The sequence below is a fragment of the Delphinapterus leucas genome, chromosome 15, assembly GCF_059928025.1.
Source record: "Delphinapterus leucas isolate spDelLeu-1000000601 "Yukka" chromosome 15, BTC_Dleu_Yukka2, whole genome shotgun sequence".
Classification (NCBI taxonomy): Eukaryota; Metazoa; Chordata; class Mammalia; order Artiodactyla; family Monodontidae; genus Delphinapterus; species Delphinapterus leucas.
The window spans coordinates 3,109,938-3,124,334 of NC_143143.1; the positions used below are offsets into that span (position 1 = coordinate 3,109,938).

Here is a 14,397-nt window from a genome sequence, read left to right on the forward strand (position 1 = left end):
TGTCCTCTTATTCAACCCTCCCAAGAAACTTCAGAGACAGATAATGTCACCCCAGCCATTCATCCCTTATGTGGGCATTCACTGAGCACCTCCTGGGTACCAGGCACTGCCATTGGTGCTGGGGACAAGGCAATAAATGAGGCCTCGGTCCCTGTCCCCAAGGAGTCCTGCGTCTTGTAAATAAGACAGACAGTCATCAAGGAAACAGTTAATTACAAATTGCGATGGAGGAGACGAGGAAGTGAACGGGGTGTAGGGGACGGTGGGCAGGGGACAGGCATCGCCTGGAGCTGGTGAAGCTGACACCTGCAGGACGAGAACACTACGGCCGCTTCTCAGTTCTGAGCGCCGGCTGTGGGCCAGCCTCCCCCCCGCCCGTCTCCCCGAACTCATCCCAGCAACAGCCTCACGGTGTGGGCACTGCTATCAGCCCAGATGGGGAGACGGGGGGAGACGGAGGCCGGGGGAGGAAAGACGTGGTTACCTCCGCCATTCATGAAATCCCTCCTAGGAAGCTGGGGACAGATGGGAACTTACTTGTCTGTTTTAACTGAATAAAGAATGTCGCCCAAAAGCCAGATCATCCTTCAGGTGGGACTTTGGAAGCGTCTCCACTAAAGCCAGGCCCGAGGCAGGGCTGCCCGTCACCGCTTCTCCTGGCTGTGGAATCGGGGCGCCGACGGACTAGCGAGCAGCAGGGTGCAGTTGGCTCTGGGGGGCTGGGAAGCAACAGCATCCCTCGAGGTGTCAGCTCACAGAGAACCACTGCCATCAGTCTTACGCACGAGGCGATTTGAAAACAGAGGTAGAGAAAAATTCTGATCATGCTTTCCAAAAATGGTTGTCAGTGTTTCAAAATGCAGAATCCCTTCTCTAAACAGAGTGTCACCCAGAACCAGTTACAGACCAGGTGGAAGTGGAGCTGCTGTTGGTTGGTGCAGGGGGAACGGAGGCCCTGGATGCCCGGAGGGTCCCTCGGGGTCTCAGGGGCTCCTCAGTGCTCAGTTTGAAAACCACTGGTCTACAGGCTGGGTCAGAGCCAGGGGAAGGGTTGGTCAGAGGCAGGGAGGGCTGTGCTTAGACCAAGTTGAGGAAACTTGGGGATGGTTTGGACTCGAGGGACGGGGAGGGAGCGTCTAGAATCACTTCGGATCTTCGGGTCCGGGAAACGGAGAGGACAGCGGGGCCGCCGCCTGAGACACAGCCGCTGCTGGGAGGGAAGGGAGGACGCAGGGCCCTCATCTGCTCCTCTGGAAGTAAAACCCGAAGGGCAGTGACAGCGGCCGGCCAGCCAGCCGGGTGCTGAGCGGGGCTGAGCTAGGGAAGCGCCGCTGGGGAACTGGGTGAAGGTCTGTGTGTCGTCCACACAGCGGAGTTTGTCTGAAGCCTCAGTCATCAGTGTGGCTCTGCGCTGGGCGCACGGCCCCTCTGGGTGGGTGGGGGGATGGATGGATGGATGGATGGGAGGGAGGAAGGATGGAAGGGAGAGAGGAAGCCTGCAGTGGTGGCACCAAGGAGAGCATTCATGTCCCGAAAGTCTCATCCGTGGGCCGAGGGGGACATCTTTTCACATGGACAGCCAACATTGTCTTGGCCTTACTTGAGGTGGGAGGCAGTGTTACTTCAGGGCGAGACCCCTCTTCCAGCCTCCGCCCCCCAGCCACTGACCAGTCCTCCGGAGGAGGGTGGGGGCCTCTGTCCGCTCACCGTGAAACAGGAATCCTGACGGCTCTACCCTGCAGAGCTGCCCTGCAGCTTAGATGGGGCTGTGCTGCTCGAGTCTGGCTCAGTCGGCGGGAGGGGGCGGGGCAGGGGCAGCCCCTGGAGCCAGGCCCCGGCTGGGCTGGCACGGAGCTCCGCGATGGAGCGCTGGGCTGCGGGAGGAGGTGAGCGCCTGCTCTCCGTGCTCCGATGCCCCGTGCCTGCGCCGGTGTGAGATCGGCTCCTCCTGAGAAGTCCTCCGAGCTGCTCGGAGAGCAGCGATTTGCTGCGCACAGGTGTCTCTGACTGCAGGAAGCGGTAGTCCCTCCCCAGGAGCCCTAGGCAAGCGCTCCATTCCCCCTGCTGGGGAGTTCTGGGCTCCCCCCGCCCCGGGAATCTCCTGTCTCCCTAGACCGGCCAGTGAGCCAGGGCTGGGTGCTGGGAGCTGCTCCCCAGACAGTCCCGGGCGCCCGGGAGTTCAGCCGCAGCCCCAGAATGCCCGCTCCTCGCCGCCGCCCGGGCCCGCGGACAGGCAGAGGTCTCTGCGGTCACGGGTCCCTTCCGTGTTTCAGGCTGAGGCCCTTCACCTCCTACAAGCTGCGCCTGAAGGCCACCAATGACATTGGGGACAGTGACTTCAGCGCGGAGACAGAGGCGGTAACCACGCTGCAGGACGGTGAGCAAGGGGCCCACTTCCCGCTGCCGCCTTTGCGCCCCGGAACCCCGGCTCCTAGAGAGACCCACTCTCGTCTTGAGCCAGGAAGGGGAGTAGGGGGCGTGGCCGTGGGCAGTGGAGTTCAATTAGCAGCAGAAGCTGGGCGCTCCTGTACAGCCCAGGGCCGTAAATCAAGACTTCATGGGCTTCCAAATGGAGGAGGTTTCTTTGATTGGCTTCCAAACCCCGACCATCCATTAGCGTCCCTGAGACTGAATAATTTATAGGGCCCTTAAAGATAGATGTCGTGGGGTAGCTGTGTTTTAAGAGGTTTTCCCCATTTTTCTCATTCACGAGCCACCCAGTTTTGTCACTTGACAAAAGCACAGTTAAGTGATTGAAGTGAGACCCCCCTAACAGCTCCAGGTGGCTTTTCACCCGCCCTGTCCTGCTCAGAGGAATTGGGCCTGAAGATCCGTTGTGAGTTTGTTTGTCCATCGATAATCAAACCAGGCTCGGAGGGAGCTGGGAGACGCTGACCTCAAGCCCACCCGGCAGACAGGCAGGTGCTTGGGTAGGAAGGGAACACTGCTGCAAAACGGTGCCGGGCTCTGATCCCGGACTGCAGACCCCAGCCCTTAGCTCGCCCAGTGGTGCTTTACGATAACCCCCAGACCTGCCCCAAGCACCCTCTCCCCCAGTTAACGCAGCAGGGGAACAAGGCTCAAACCAGCCCACGCCCACCTGCTCGCCCCGGGACCCCCCCACCTTCAGCTCTGCTCTTTCTGTAACCTGGGAGGGCGGCTTCTCCAACACCAGGCCGCCAGTGACCTGAAGGACCAGCTAAGGGGTTCCGGGGACCCTTCTAGCTCTTCAGGGGCACGCAGAGACTATTTGCAACAGAGCAGAAGCCACCAGGGCCCCCTGGTGGTCCTGACCAGGGACATGCCGCCCAGCTCATGGGAGGCTGCAGTCCCAGCCGAGCTCCCGGGGAGGAGGGGCGGGACCTGGCTGAGGTTGTGGCTCCCGCTTTAATCCCACGTTTAACACAACCAAGGTTCCACTTCAGCTAAGCACTGATTGTTAGAAGAAAGAAAATGCAGCACGCTGGTTTGGGGGGGAGTCTCTGAGAAGGACTGTGGAAGCAGGACGCCCCCCCCCCCCACAGCCTCCCTCTGCCCCTCACGGGCTCAGTCAGAAGAGGGCCTCTCTCACCCCTTTCATATTCAGATCACTCCTTTGGATGCGTTTTTCGGAGATTTGTGATTTCTCTTTGCCCTGGAACAGCCTTGTGTTGTCATTGCATCGTCTCAAAGTCCAGCTCTCGGCAGAGGCTGACTCCAGGGGTGGGCAGCCTTGTGCTGGGGGAGGGGCTTGGGAGCCTGTGGATGGTTTGCTAATAAACGTTTCCTTATAACAGTGTTTAGGGCACTGAGACCACCCCGTAATAGTAATCCTGTGTGATCAGGAAAGCTGGATCAGGGTCTTAAGATGGAACAGCAGGAGGTCGGAGGGCGCAGGGTAGAGAGCTGTCCCTGGGCGGGACGGGGAGGCCTGACAGGTGCAGAGGAGACTCACAGAGCAGGAACCCAGGGCCACGTCGGGACGGTGTGCCAGACACACCCTGGGGCAGGGCGGGGCGGGGAGAACTCCTCAGTCATTCTGCTCAAAGCCCACTTCTGAACCTTAACTGTGTGTCGGGTGTCAGGATGTCACAGTGGGGCAGCCGTAAGGAGGCCAATCCGACTGCTGAGACAGGGCCGCACAGGCCCAGCGGGAGCAGAGGTGGGGAAGGGGTGTCAGGAAGGCCAGCTGGGCCTGGCAGGCACTCCAGAGAGCAGGGCGGGGCTGTGGGCAGGGGTCAAACCGACCTTGTCCCCCAGGGAGTAGAGCAGAGCCACCACCGAGACCCAGACCAGGGCAGGCGTCCCTCCAGCCCCCAGAAGCCAGCCTCCGTCCCTGACAGTCACGTCCGTGTTTAAAGCCAAGGGCACCGTGGCCTGGCTTGATCACTTGTCCTGTTCGGGAGTCACTCTGACCTGAGTACCTCAAAACACTGATGCTCCCCCTCTGGGGGAGGGGAGGCCCCCGGGGAGATCTGGGAAGCGCAGGGGCTCTGCGGGCACCTCCTCTGGTGTGAGCAGCTCCCCGTGGAGAGACCCAGACTCGCGTGACTGTCTTGGGGGTCCGCCTGGGGGGGAAGGTCAGGGACGTGAGCTGTGATCGCCCGACCAGGATTAGGTTCCTTGTCTCCTGGACACAGGCTGGCGGGTGGGGGCAGGGCATCCCCAGGGAAGAGGGAGGCTGGATGCTGGCTGGCCAGCTTTCCCCGGCTCTCGGCGGCTGGGCCCGGCCCTGCCTCCTGACCGGGGCGGGAGAGAGCTGTGGTCCAAGCAGCCACCGAGCACAGGCAGAGCCGCCTAACCCTTGCCTTCTTTCTCGTGTTGCAGTTCCGGGAGAGCCCCCGAGCTCTGTCTCTGTGACGCCGCACACTACCTCGTCTGTTCTGATCCAGTGGCAGGTAAGGGCCCCAGCATCCCACGGGGTTGGGTAAAACCGTTCATGCGACCGCGTGGTCAGCCGGCACCTGCCGGGCCCCGGATCGGGGTGGCGTGGGACAAAGGGGACACGCCAGTCGGGCTTGCACACTGTACGGGGAAATGGTGAGTGTAACTTCCAAGACGGGAAGCGCAGGACTGTCGTGGCAGGCGTAATGGACTCGTGCCCAGCGCACTGAGGGGACCAGCAGGACGGCAAGGGGGGAGCCCAGAGCGCAGACGGACTGAGCTTTGGAGAAGGATGCAGACGGAGCAAGGCTTCTGTGGCAAGACTGGTTCACGTCCTACTGGGTTATCGATGGTACAGGAATTATTTCCAGCCAGACAAAACATCAACAGGATGACATGTATCTTTGTTAGTTCCAGGTCTTTAGTCAAACCAAGGAACCTTCTCCTAAATAATCAAATAGCCCTTGGTGAGCTGTTAGCAGTGCTCTAATACAACATTGAAAGGACCTGCTGCCCTCTCGGCCTTATTTCCACTTCTGGATCATTTTTGCTAACAGTGAGGTGCCTTGAGGGCAGAAATAATGAGGGGCAGAACTGCCAAGGAAGGCTGCCCTGCCCGAGGGCGAGCCCAGCGGAGGGCGAGGTATCCAGCCAGGGCATGGGGGGCTAATTCAGGAGCAGGGCTGGAGCTGGGCCGGGCAGGCACGCAGACCCATGGGCAGGGGCCAAGGGCAGTGATGAGCGTGGGCACAGCATCTGGCCAACAAGGGAAGTTCCTGAGTCCAGAATGGGGGCTGCCGTCCTGGGCGGGGGCAGTGCCTACAGCCAGCAGGCCGTGGGGAGGGCAGACAGAGGGCAGGCTCTGTGGTCTGGGTTCAGAGCCACGGGGAGCTGAGGTCTGCCTAGGAGTGGCCTCTGTGGGCTGGGGGTCCAGGGAGTGGTCTGTGTGGGCATGAGAATGGCCTGGACGTGGCCTTGGAGAGCGGTGAGGGCTTACCTTGGCCGGGTGCACTGCACGGCCACAGGAAGAAAGGGCGGGACGGAAAGGGGCAGGGAGCGGCAGGAGAGGACCAGGGCCTGGGCTCAGTCTGCAGGCCCCAGTTTGTCATTGCGTGACTCTGATCCCCAGAGGCCTCTCTGGCTCCAGCTTCCTCCTGCATAAAAACAGGAGGTCAAAGGTGACCTCTGACGTCACTGCAAGATCTCTGATCCAAGGCCCGTTAGACCTCTACAGCCCTGACTTCCATCAGGGTCTCTGATGGGAGGTGGGAAACGTTCAAAATGGAAATTCAGGGTCCCAAGCACTTCTGTTTCCCGCCCTCCACTACCATGATCCACCGAGAGCAGGTAGGTCCTTCGGGCTGTGCTGGATTCGGCCAGGTTTGTGCTTTGTCTGTAGGCGTGGGGTCTGTCTGTCCAGGGACTAGGGGAGCTCCTTTTCTGCGAAGGCGGCGGCTCGGGGCTATGTCACCTCATTGCCTCCGAACACATGGCTGTGGGCGAGGTGCTGGCTGTCAGCCCGGCCATCCCGCCTCTGGCCACCGGGCCGCAAGCCCTCAGTTGCGGTTAGAACACTCTGTGAAGTGGCGAGAGCCGCACCAAAGGCGCTTGGCACGTGTGTGTGTCAGCTGTCCCCCTTCAGACCCCAGCAGAACAAACTAATTCCAGGAAGCCTGCACAGGAGGTGGTCAGTAAGATGCACTGTGGAAATAAATGCCCATCAACTGCTGGGCAATTGAAGTATAATTAAAATTACGAGTAATTTACTAAATCAGAGTGAGCAGAACAAAGGAACTACGGTTAAATATAGATTTGCATTCCACATGAAATGTTTCACCTGTAAACTTTTTTGTTTTTGTAATTTGTTTAAAAACGCAAACACCGCCTGTAACGTCCAGGCCGTTGACCCATTTGAACGGGCTTGTCCGTCAGATTTCATTCCTAAGGATTTGCGTGTATCTTCTAGACAGTGGTGGCTTTGTGTCCACACTGAGTGCAGCTCATACTGGGCATTCACGTCTCTGCATTGATCCCAACGTTTAAGCTGGCTCTTCTGAAACCTCCAGCGGGTCACACAGTCTGTCACCCAAAGGCATTTCCCCTCGTGTGGCTGCAGTGGATTTTGAAAGAGAACGTCCTAAGGGACAGATCCCATCATGCGCGATGGACTCGGGGGAGGGGGGACTCAGCGCTGTACAGGACGCCTTCCTAAGAGGAGTGCTGCAGCTGCCTGGGCAGAGGGGGCAGGGCGGCGGGGCCTCTTCAGGACAGCTCTTGGCCTTTGTTGCTTCCCTCACCACGTGCTCTGTTGTCTGCAGAGGACCAGCTCCAGCTTGGAGTGCTGAGCGCCTTGAGGCGAACAGGACAGATTCCATTTAGTGCATTGAGCTCTACACGCATTAGTGCGAAGCCAGCGGAGGGGAACAACTGACTCTGGCCAGAGGGAGGTGGGAGGTGACAGGATGAACTGTCCTCCTGATCTCAGGTGGCCTCGGCCTGCGGCGGCCTGAAGCAGCATTTCAGTTCTCCGGCCAGAGATTGAAGTCAGGTTGCAACAGTGAGAGTCCTGAATCCTATAGCCACTAGACCAGTGGCCAGGGACAAGGCCCTGACCCATCGGCTTTATAGAAATGAATTCCCACAAAGAGATGGAAAGTTGTGAAACAAGTAAAGTGTTTATTAGGAGGAAAAAGGATATGTGTGAATAGACTCACACGGGTGGACTCAGAGAGAGAGTTGCGCCCTCATGGTAGTTTGAGTCACTTATATGGGGCATTTCTTCCGGGTTTCCTTCAGCCAATCATCTTGCTTTGCCTGGTTCTGGGTCCGTGTTTGGTTTATCTCGGAGTCCTCCCATGTGTGCGCGCGCATCTCTTAGCCAAGATGGATTCTAGTGAAGAGGCCTACGGGTAGGTTGACATCACCTACTGTGGGGTGGCACCCCGTCCCTTTTGACCTCCAAGGGGCCTTTCTGCACATGTGTAGTCGGGGCAGGTCTCCTTGACCTCAAGAATGAGAAATACGTGGTCTCTTTATCTTTTACCTGGGCAGGGCTCAGCTTCTCTCTGCCCTTGTCCCCCCACAGGGGACACACTCCAGCTGCTCAGCCTGGGGCCCATCTATCTCCTGCCTCACTCCCCCAGTAAAAGGCGGGGAGGCAACTATACAAACATCACGCACAGCCGGAGCAAAGGCTACTGGGCTTTGGTGCTGCGTTTCAAGGGAAGGCACGATGGAGCCGGGTTCTCTAGGGCCTCCCGTGCTCCACTGCACCATCGGGACTTAATCTCACAGGCGTCAGAGGGAATCCCTGTTCTGTGCTCCAGGAAACAGAAGTCATGGGAAGTCATGGTCTCAGGCCTCAGGACGACAGCAGCTGAGTTCCAGCTCTGTCTCATTCTCGCCGTGAGGCCTCAGACTCCATGTGGACCCTCCCCACCCCAGACCTGCCTGGTCTGGGAAAGCCCGCTGCACCGACTCCAGCCCATCCCTGAGTGCTCGGCCAGGACTGAGGCTCGTGGTGGGAGTCCTGCCCCCTCGCCACCCGGGCCCTTTCCTCTGCTCAACGCTGCCGCCTACAAGACGCCCGCCCTCATCCTCCCGGCCGTCCCCAGCTCTCGGTTCCCTTCCCTTCCCACTCCGCCCGCTGGAGTGGGCCGTCAAGGCCAGGGCACGCTGACCAGCTCATCTGCATTTTAACGGGGGCTTTGAAAACTGAAGAACTGCCCTGGACCCCCAGAAAGCCTGCTGGTAGAATTTCTGACGTGCAAAAGGCAGAGTGAAGGTGTTTTTAGAGGGGACCCCAGTCCCTTCAAGCGTCTGCCCGTGCAGATGGCTGATCCAGGATGAATTCAGCCAGAGGTGGTGCCACCTCCACTTGAGCAAACCCAGCGCACCTCCACCAGCGCTGACTAAGCACCTGCTGTGTCCCAGGCTTGGCAGAGCAGCTGTGGGAAGATAGAAGCGAACACGACACAGACAAGGCCCGGCCTCCACGGGCACGTGCTAAATCAGACATCACAGGAACCGCGTCGTCAGGGCCAAGGGCTGGGAGAAAGGTCTGCACGTGCGAAGGGAGACTTCTGTTCAGAAACCCCCTGGAGACCACCTAGGCCGGCTTCCACATGTAGCAGGTACGGGGTTGAGCCCCAGAGGTTGTGCACCAGCCTGAGCCTGCCCTGCAAGGCCATCGCAGAGCCAGGACTTGAACTGGGCCCACTGCTTCTGGAACTCTCTGTGGGTCACGTGGAGCTGCCCTACCGGGACCTCCCAGGACACCCAGAGTCGCAGAGGCCTCTCACAAATGACAGATGGTTTATTCCAAGCTCGAGGAATAGAAAGTGTGGTTACACCCTGTTCAGGATCCCGCGAAGGCAGGCAGGTCTTGTGCGTCGCCGTGGGTCACGAGAGCCTCACCGAGTGAGGCCTTCAGAGAGGCCGCCCTCCAGGCTGTGCGACCACCTGCTCCTCCTCCCCGGGCTGGTACGGCTCCTGCTGGGAGGGCATCACGGGGGGCGCGGTTTCTGGTGCGGCCAGATGTGGACCTGCCCGCAGCTGCAGCAGGTGTGCCTGGGACTTGGGGCTCGGCCTCTCCTCACACCCCTGCCGCATCTTCTCCTCCTCGGCTGGAAGGGTTTGAGCCTGGGATTGGCAGCCTCTGTCCCTTCCCCCGTCCCCCGCACCCCACCCCACCCAGGTGTGGACGCAGGCTGGGGACCGGGTGTTTGCCGCTGGTTCCAGAGCCACGTTTGGTCCCCAGGGAGGACGTTGTTATTTTCGCAAACTCCCAGCATCCTGCCTGTTTGATATTTTGGGTGAGTTGAATCCAGTCCTTCCCATTCCTCCCAAGCTCCCCACTCCCTGAAAGTCAGTTTCTCTCACTGTCATCCCACCTCAGGCCTGTGTGTCTGTAGGGTCAGGCCTGGGCCTTTGCAGGCCCCCTGCTGGGGTCTGGGTGCCTGCAGCTGCCATGACCGTAATCTGGGCCTGTGTAGAGGCCTGGAAGGTGACCAGGGTGACATTGCTGGGCTGGGACTTGAGACAGCTCTGCCCACCTGCCTGTCTTCAGCTCAGACCCCAGAGAGGGAAGCCCGGGATTTCTCATCATCACCACCTCTCCCTTCCCACCTCCTCCTCAGCAACGATGCCCTGGGACTCTCATGCAGGACACTGGCGTCATCTGGGTGGACCGGGCCTCCCTGGGTGCGCAGCCGGTGCCGCATATGAGCCTGGATGCGGGGCACAGTCTCCCAGGAGAGGGGAAGCAAAAGCCCCCGGGTCTTGTCTCTCGTACCCGGGCATCTTCCCGATTAACAGGCTCCCGTGGACTTGAGGACTCTCCGTTCAGGCCCGTCTCCTAGAGTTCAGCTCCAGATGGGCCTGGGAGGGCCGCCCATGCGGACAACGGGGCGGGACCCAGCCTGTCCTGGCTCGGTGCCGATCGATGCCCTGGCCAGCTGCTCCTGGTGACACCGCCCCCCCACACTGCCGCCTGAGCCCCGCCCATCCCTGCACCTCCACTAGGTGGGCTGCCTTTTCTCCCCCATCAAAGCCCCTCCTCCCGCGAGCCCCAGCTCCGCGGCTGCGTGCCCCATGCGTTTCTCTCTGATGCTCCAGTCTGCGGCGAGCCCTCCCTTTCTGGCACTTCGTGTGTCATAACTCAGGACGTGTCATCGACCTGCTGAGCGGGTCAGCGCTGGAAGACAGGGCTGGGGCGAGCGCTGTGCTCCCCGGTGGTGGCGCAGGGCTCGGCGGTGCAGGCAGGTCCCCCCTGCAGCACAGGAGCTCCGCCGACCACCTGCTGGGCCTCAGCCTCGTGCCTCCACTGCGGGGGGATTTGTGGGGTCCAGGCCTCCCCCCTCCCCCAGGGGCCACATCTGTGAGCAACCTGGGGTCCCCAGAGTCAGAGGCCCTGGAATTGCTCGGCCTTAGTCGGCAAAGGGCCATGGAGAATGCATCGCTGTGCCCTGGACCTTCTCTGTACAACTTAGGTGTTGGGTGGAGAAACGTCTCTCCTTTTATTCTTACACGTAGACTTTTCCAACTTTTCCATCCGTTGCATTTTTTAAAGAAGGGGGTGAAATAAACGTTCTGGCACATGCTATAAGAGTTGTGTTTGAAGGGAGCCCTACAGAATAAGGATTGTAATTTGTCTCCACTGTAGCCAATAAGAGAACAGGACTAGAGTTGACGTGGCAGATTGCCGCCTTCCGTCCTTATGAATAGATGTGCGTGTGTTGCGCGCGCACAAACACACACGCGATTTGCGTCTCAGCCCCTGTTGTAAGGCATTAGCACCGACCCTGTCTCTGGCATCAATTAGCGTTAAACGCTGAACGGTGTCTGCCTTTACCACACGGAACCAATTTTCAAATAGGGGAGGGTGGTACAAAGTAAAAACCCTAAAAGCGATTCTGAAGACAATTATGTGAACTCTAAAGGGAGAAATCTGGGAAAAAAGAAACAAACAACACGTCAGCAACGCCCTGTATTAAGGGAAGGATCTGAAACGCTGCAGTCCTCAGAGTGGGACAGCAACCAGGACAGGAGCCCAAAGCCTGGGCCGGCTGGAGAGAAAGCAGAGGGACATCCCAGGACGCCCGGTGATGGGCCCTCTCACAGGGATGCTTCCGCGTCTCCAACACTGAGGTTTTGTCCATCAAAACTGGTAAGAAAGAAAAGGACAAAATTTAGTAAAATAAAATAAAAACCATAGCAAGAAACAGAGCCTCTCTCCTGCCCCCCGGTCAGACCCCCGGGCTTCACCCTGTTCTCACCTCCTTTCCTGAGAGCACTCAGCTTCCCGAGTTCCTCGCTCTCTGTCGGTTTGGGCTTCGTTTTGGGAACTGCTGAGGGAGAGGACAGAGGGCCCAACGCTGGAGAAAGTGGTCAAGGTCGTGGTTCAGCCACCGGGGCCGGACGGACAGGCGTGTGTCCCAGGGACCCTGTGTGCCCTGCTGGTCGCCTGTCCACACCCGCCATCCAGGAGACACCAGGTCTGCGCTGGTCCACCTTGCCTTTCATGTCATTAACTCTGTGACTATGAGTTGATTTTAAAGACATTTCCACCTGTGGGTGTCGGTGGCCGGCACTCAGGCAAAGGGGCGGCAGCGGTCACACCTTGGAAATGTTGGGCGTCTGGTTCCAGACCACCGCAATGAAGAGGTTCTGGCAATAAAGTGAATCACATGCCTTCTTTGGTTTCTCAGTGCGTGTAAAAGTGACGTTTACACTATACCGTAGTCTGTTAAGTGTGCGATAGCAGTATGTCGAGACAAGACAATGTACTTGATTGAATGAAAAATACTTTATTGCTAGAAAATGCTAACCACCATCTGAGCCTTCAGTGAGTCCTAGTAGTGACACCAAAGGCCACCCTAACAAACGCAACAATAATGAAAGAGCTTTAGCTGTTGTGAGAATTACCACAACGTGCCCCAGAGACATGAAGTGAGCAAACACTGTTGGAACACGGCGCGGACAGACTTGCTTGACTCAGGGCTGCCACAGACCTTCAATTTGTAAGAAACACAGTATCTGTGAAGTGCAGTAAAACGAGGTGCGCCTGTAGCCCGCCCGTGTCCCGTTAACGTAAACTTCACATCGATGATGGTTCTGAGATTCAAATTCAACTGGGTGCCCGGTGTTTGCATTGGCTACATCCGGCAACCCTTTGAGGGAAAAGCACAACAGGGGAGACTCACCTGACCTGGAAGTCCCTGGGCTCTGGTTTTACGGTTCTGGCCTGACAGTCCGCAGCGTTCAGAGGGGGCCCCAGGGTCCTGCTAAGGCGACTGGAACCAGAAGGGAAGGGGCTGGAGGCGAGCCAGCCCCCAGGTCCTCTGTGCTGGGTGTGGTGGCTGAGAAAGGTCGGGAGGCAAACGGAAACAGCCCCTCCCGGAGAACAGTCCTGCCCCGGAGACACAGCTCCCCGTGCACCCGCGGAGGGTCTGGTGCCAGGGCCCACACGTGCCCAGCAGCCGGCCCCGGTGGGCGGAGCCTGGACAGGCTCCTCAAGGAGACGTGCTCGGGGCCATTGGCGGCTCCGCCACGGCCCTCCTGGTGGCTCTCTGCCCCGAGCTCACGCTGGGGTCTGTCGCCCCTCAGCCAGGAGGACTGCCGTTTGATTGGATTTGCTGGGCTCCTCCAACAAGATGGACACGCGTGGATCGTCCACGTGGCGAGTCCACTCAAGTTTCCCAGGCACGCGTGTCTGCGTCTGATGGGGAAAATGACCTGCCGAGGTGCTTGTCATGAGGCGAGGGCGTCACCGAGGACCCGGGAGGCACCGTGAGGACGTCAGGGCTGCCGCAGAGCCGCAGTGCAGCGCCCGGGCTCGAGGGAGCATGCGGCAGCTCTCGCCGGTGACAACGCGGTGACTCTGGCACGTGCGCGAGCGTGTGCAGGGCCCCCTGTGTCTCGGGAGCTACCCTTGCTGTCTGCACTGTCCTGCTGGAGAGTGTGGGGAGCAGAGGGGCCTGCACTGTCCACATCCACTTGGTTCCTGGGTTTGGGACTAAGTAGCAAGAAGTCACGGAGAAACGGACTCATCTGAACATCCAGGTCCTCATGGCGCCTGGGTTCAGAGACTAGGATTGAAGGGTGAGAGTTTGGACAGCAAAGCATGCGGGTGTCCTGGGGCTGCCGTGACAGGTCACCGCAAACTGGGCGCCTTAGCACAACAGGGATCTACTCTCCCACAGTTCTGAAGGCCAGAGTCCAAGATCAAGGTGTCGGTTAACTCTGAAGACACAGGGAGGCACCCTGCCTGCCTCTCCCCAGCTTCTGGTGGCCACAGCAGTCCTTGGTGCTCCTTGGCTTCTAGACGCATCCCTCCAACTTCTGCCTGTGCCTCCACATGACGGCCTCCCTGTGTCCAAATGTCCTCATCTTATGAGAATCTTTGGGTCTTTTTATAGTCTCAGCATTTGTCAAATAATTGCTAGATTGTATATTGCCTCCTAAAATGTGCTTTGTCTTCATAGATCCATCACGCTGAACATTTAGGTGCCTGTGTGAATTAGCTATTATAATGCCCGATGGTGTTCACGAGTCCAAAGTCTGCGATTATGTTTGCAAGCAATTTTGCTGTCAGTGCCCTTCAAGCTGGAAGGTCGTCCTGTTGTCTTCGTGTCATTGGAAAGACCCAGAGAGGATTGGTTTAGGCGTTGGGTTTTTTTTTTGGGGGGGGGGGTTAGTCCCGAGCTTGTATTTGTAGGACTCAGGACTGCACACCTGCAAATGTTTGTGTAGCATCGATTTCCAGACGTGTAACTGCTGGATTAAAAGGCAAGTGCATTAAAGACTTAGACAAATAAAATGGAGTTGCCCTCCAAGAAGCCAGTCATTTCCTCAGGGCCTCCCTACCAGTGTGTGACCGCTTCCTAACTTGATTACATCTGCAGAGACCCTGTTTCCAGACAAGGTCTCACGTCCACAGGTACCCGGGGCTAGGATGTCAGCATATCTCTTGGGGGGACACAGTTCAACCAACAACAGAGGGGCTTTCCTACCAAAGCTGTGGCCTCCATTCAG

At 58.6% G+C, this 14,397-nt stretch overlaps 1 protein-coding gene across 1 annotated transcript in view; it reads left to right on the plus strand.

Moving 5' to 3' along the window:
• Positions 1-14,397, plus strand: part of LOC111170349 (protein sidekick-1) — an 85,736-nt gene that overhangs the window by 7,018 nt on the left and 64,321 nt on the right. Inside the window, exons 4-5 of the mRNA XM_089895465.1 lie at positions 2,274-2,377; positions 4,807-4,877. Of these exons, the coding sequence (XP_089751591.1) occupies positions 2,274-2,377; positions 4,807-4,877 (175 nt within the window). The remainder of the gene's footprint in view (positions 1-2,273; positions 2,378-4,806; positions 4,878-14,397) is intronic.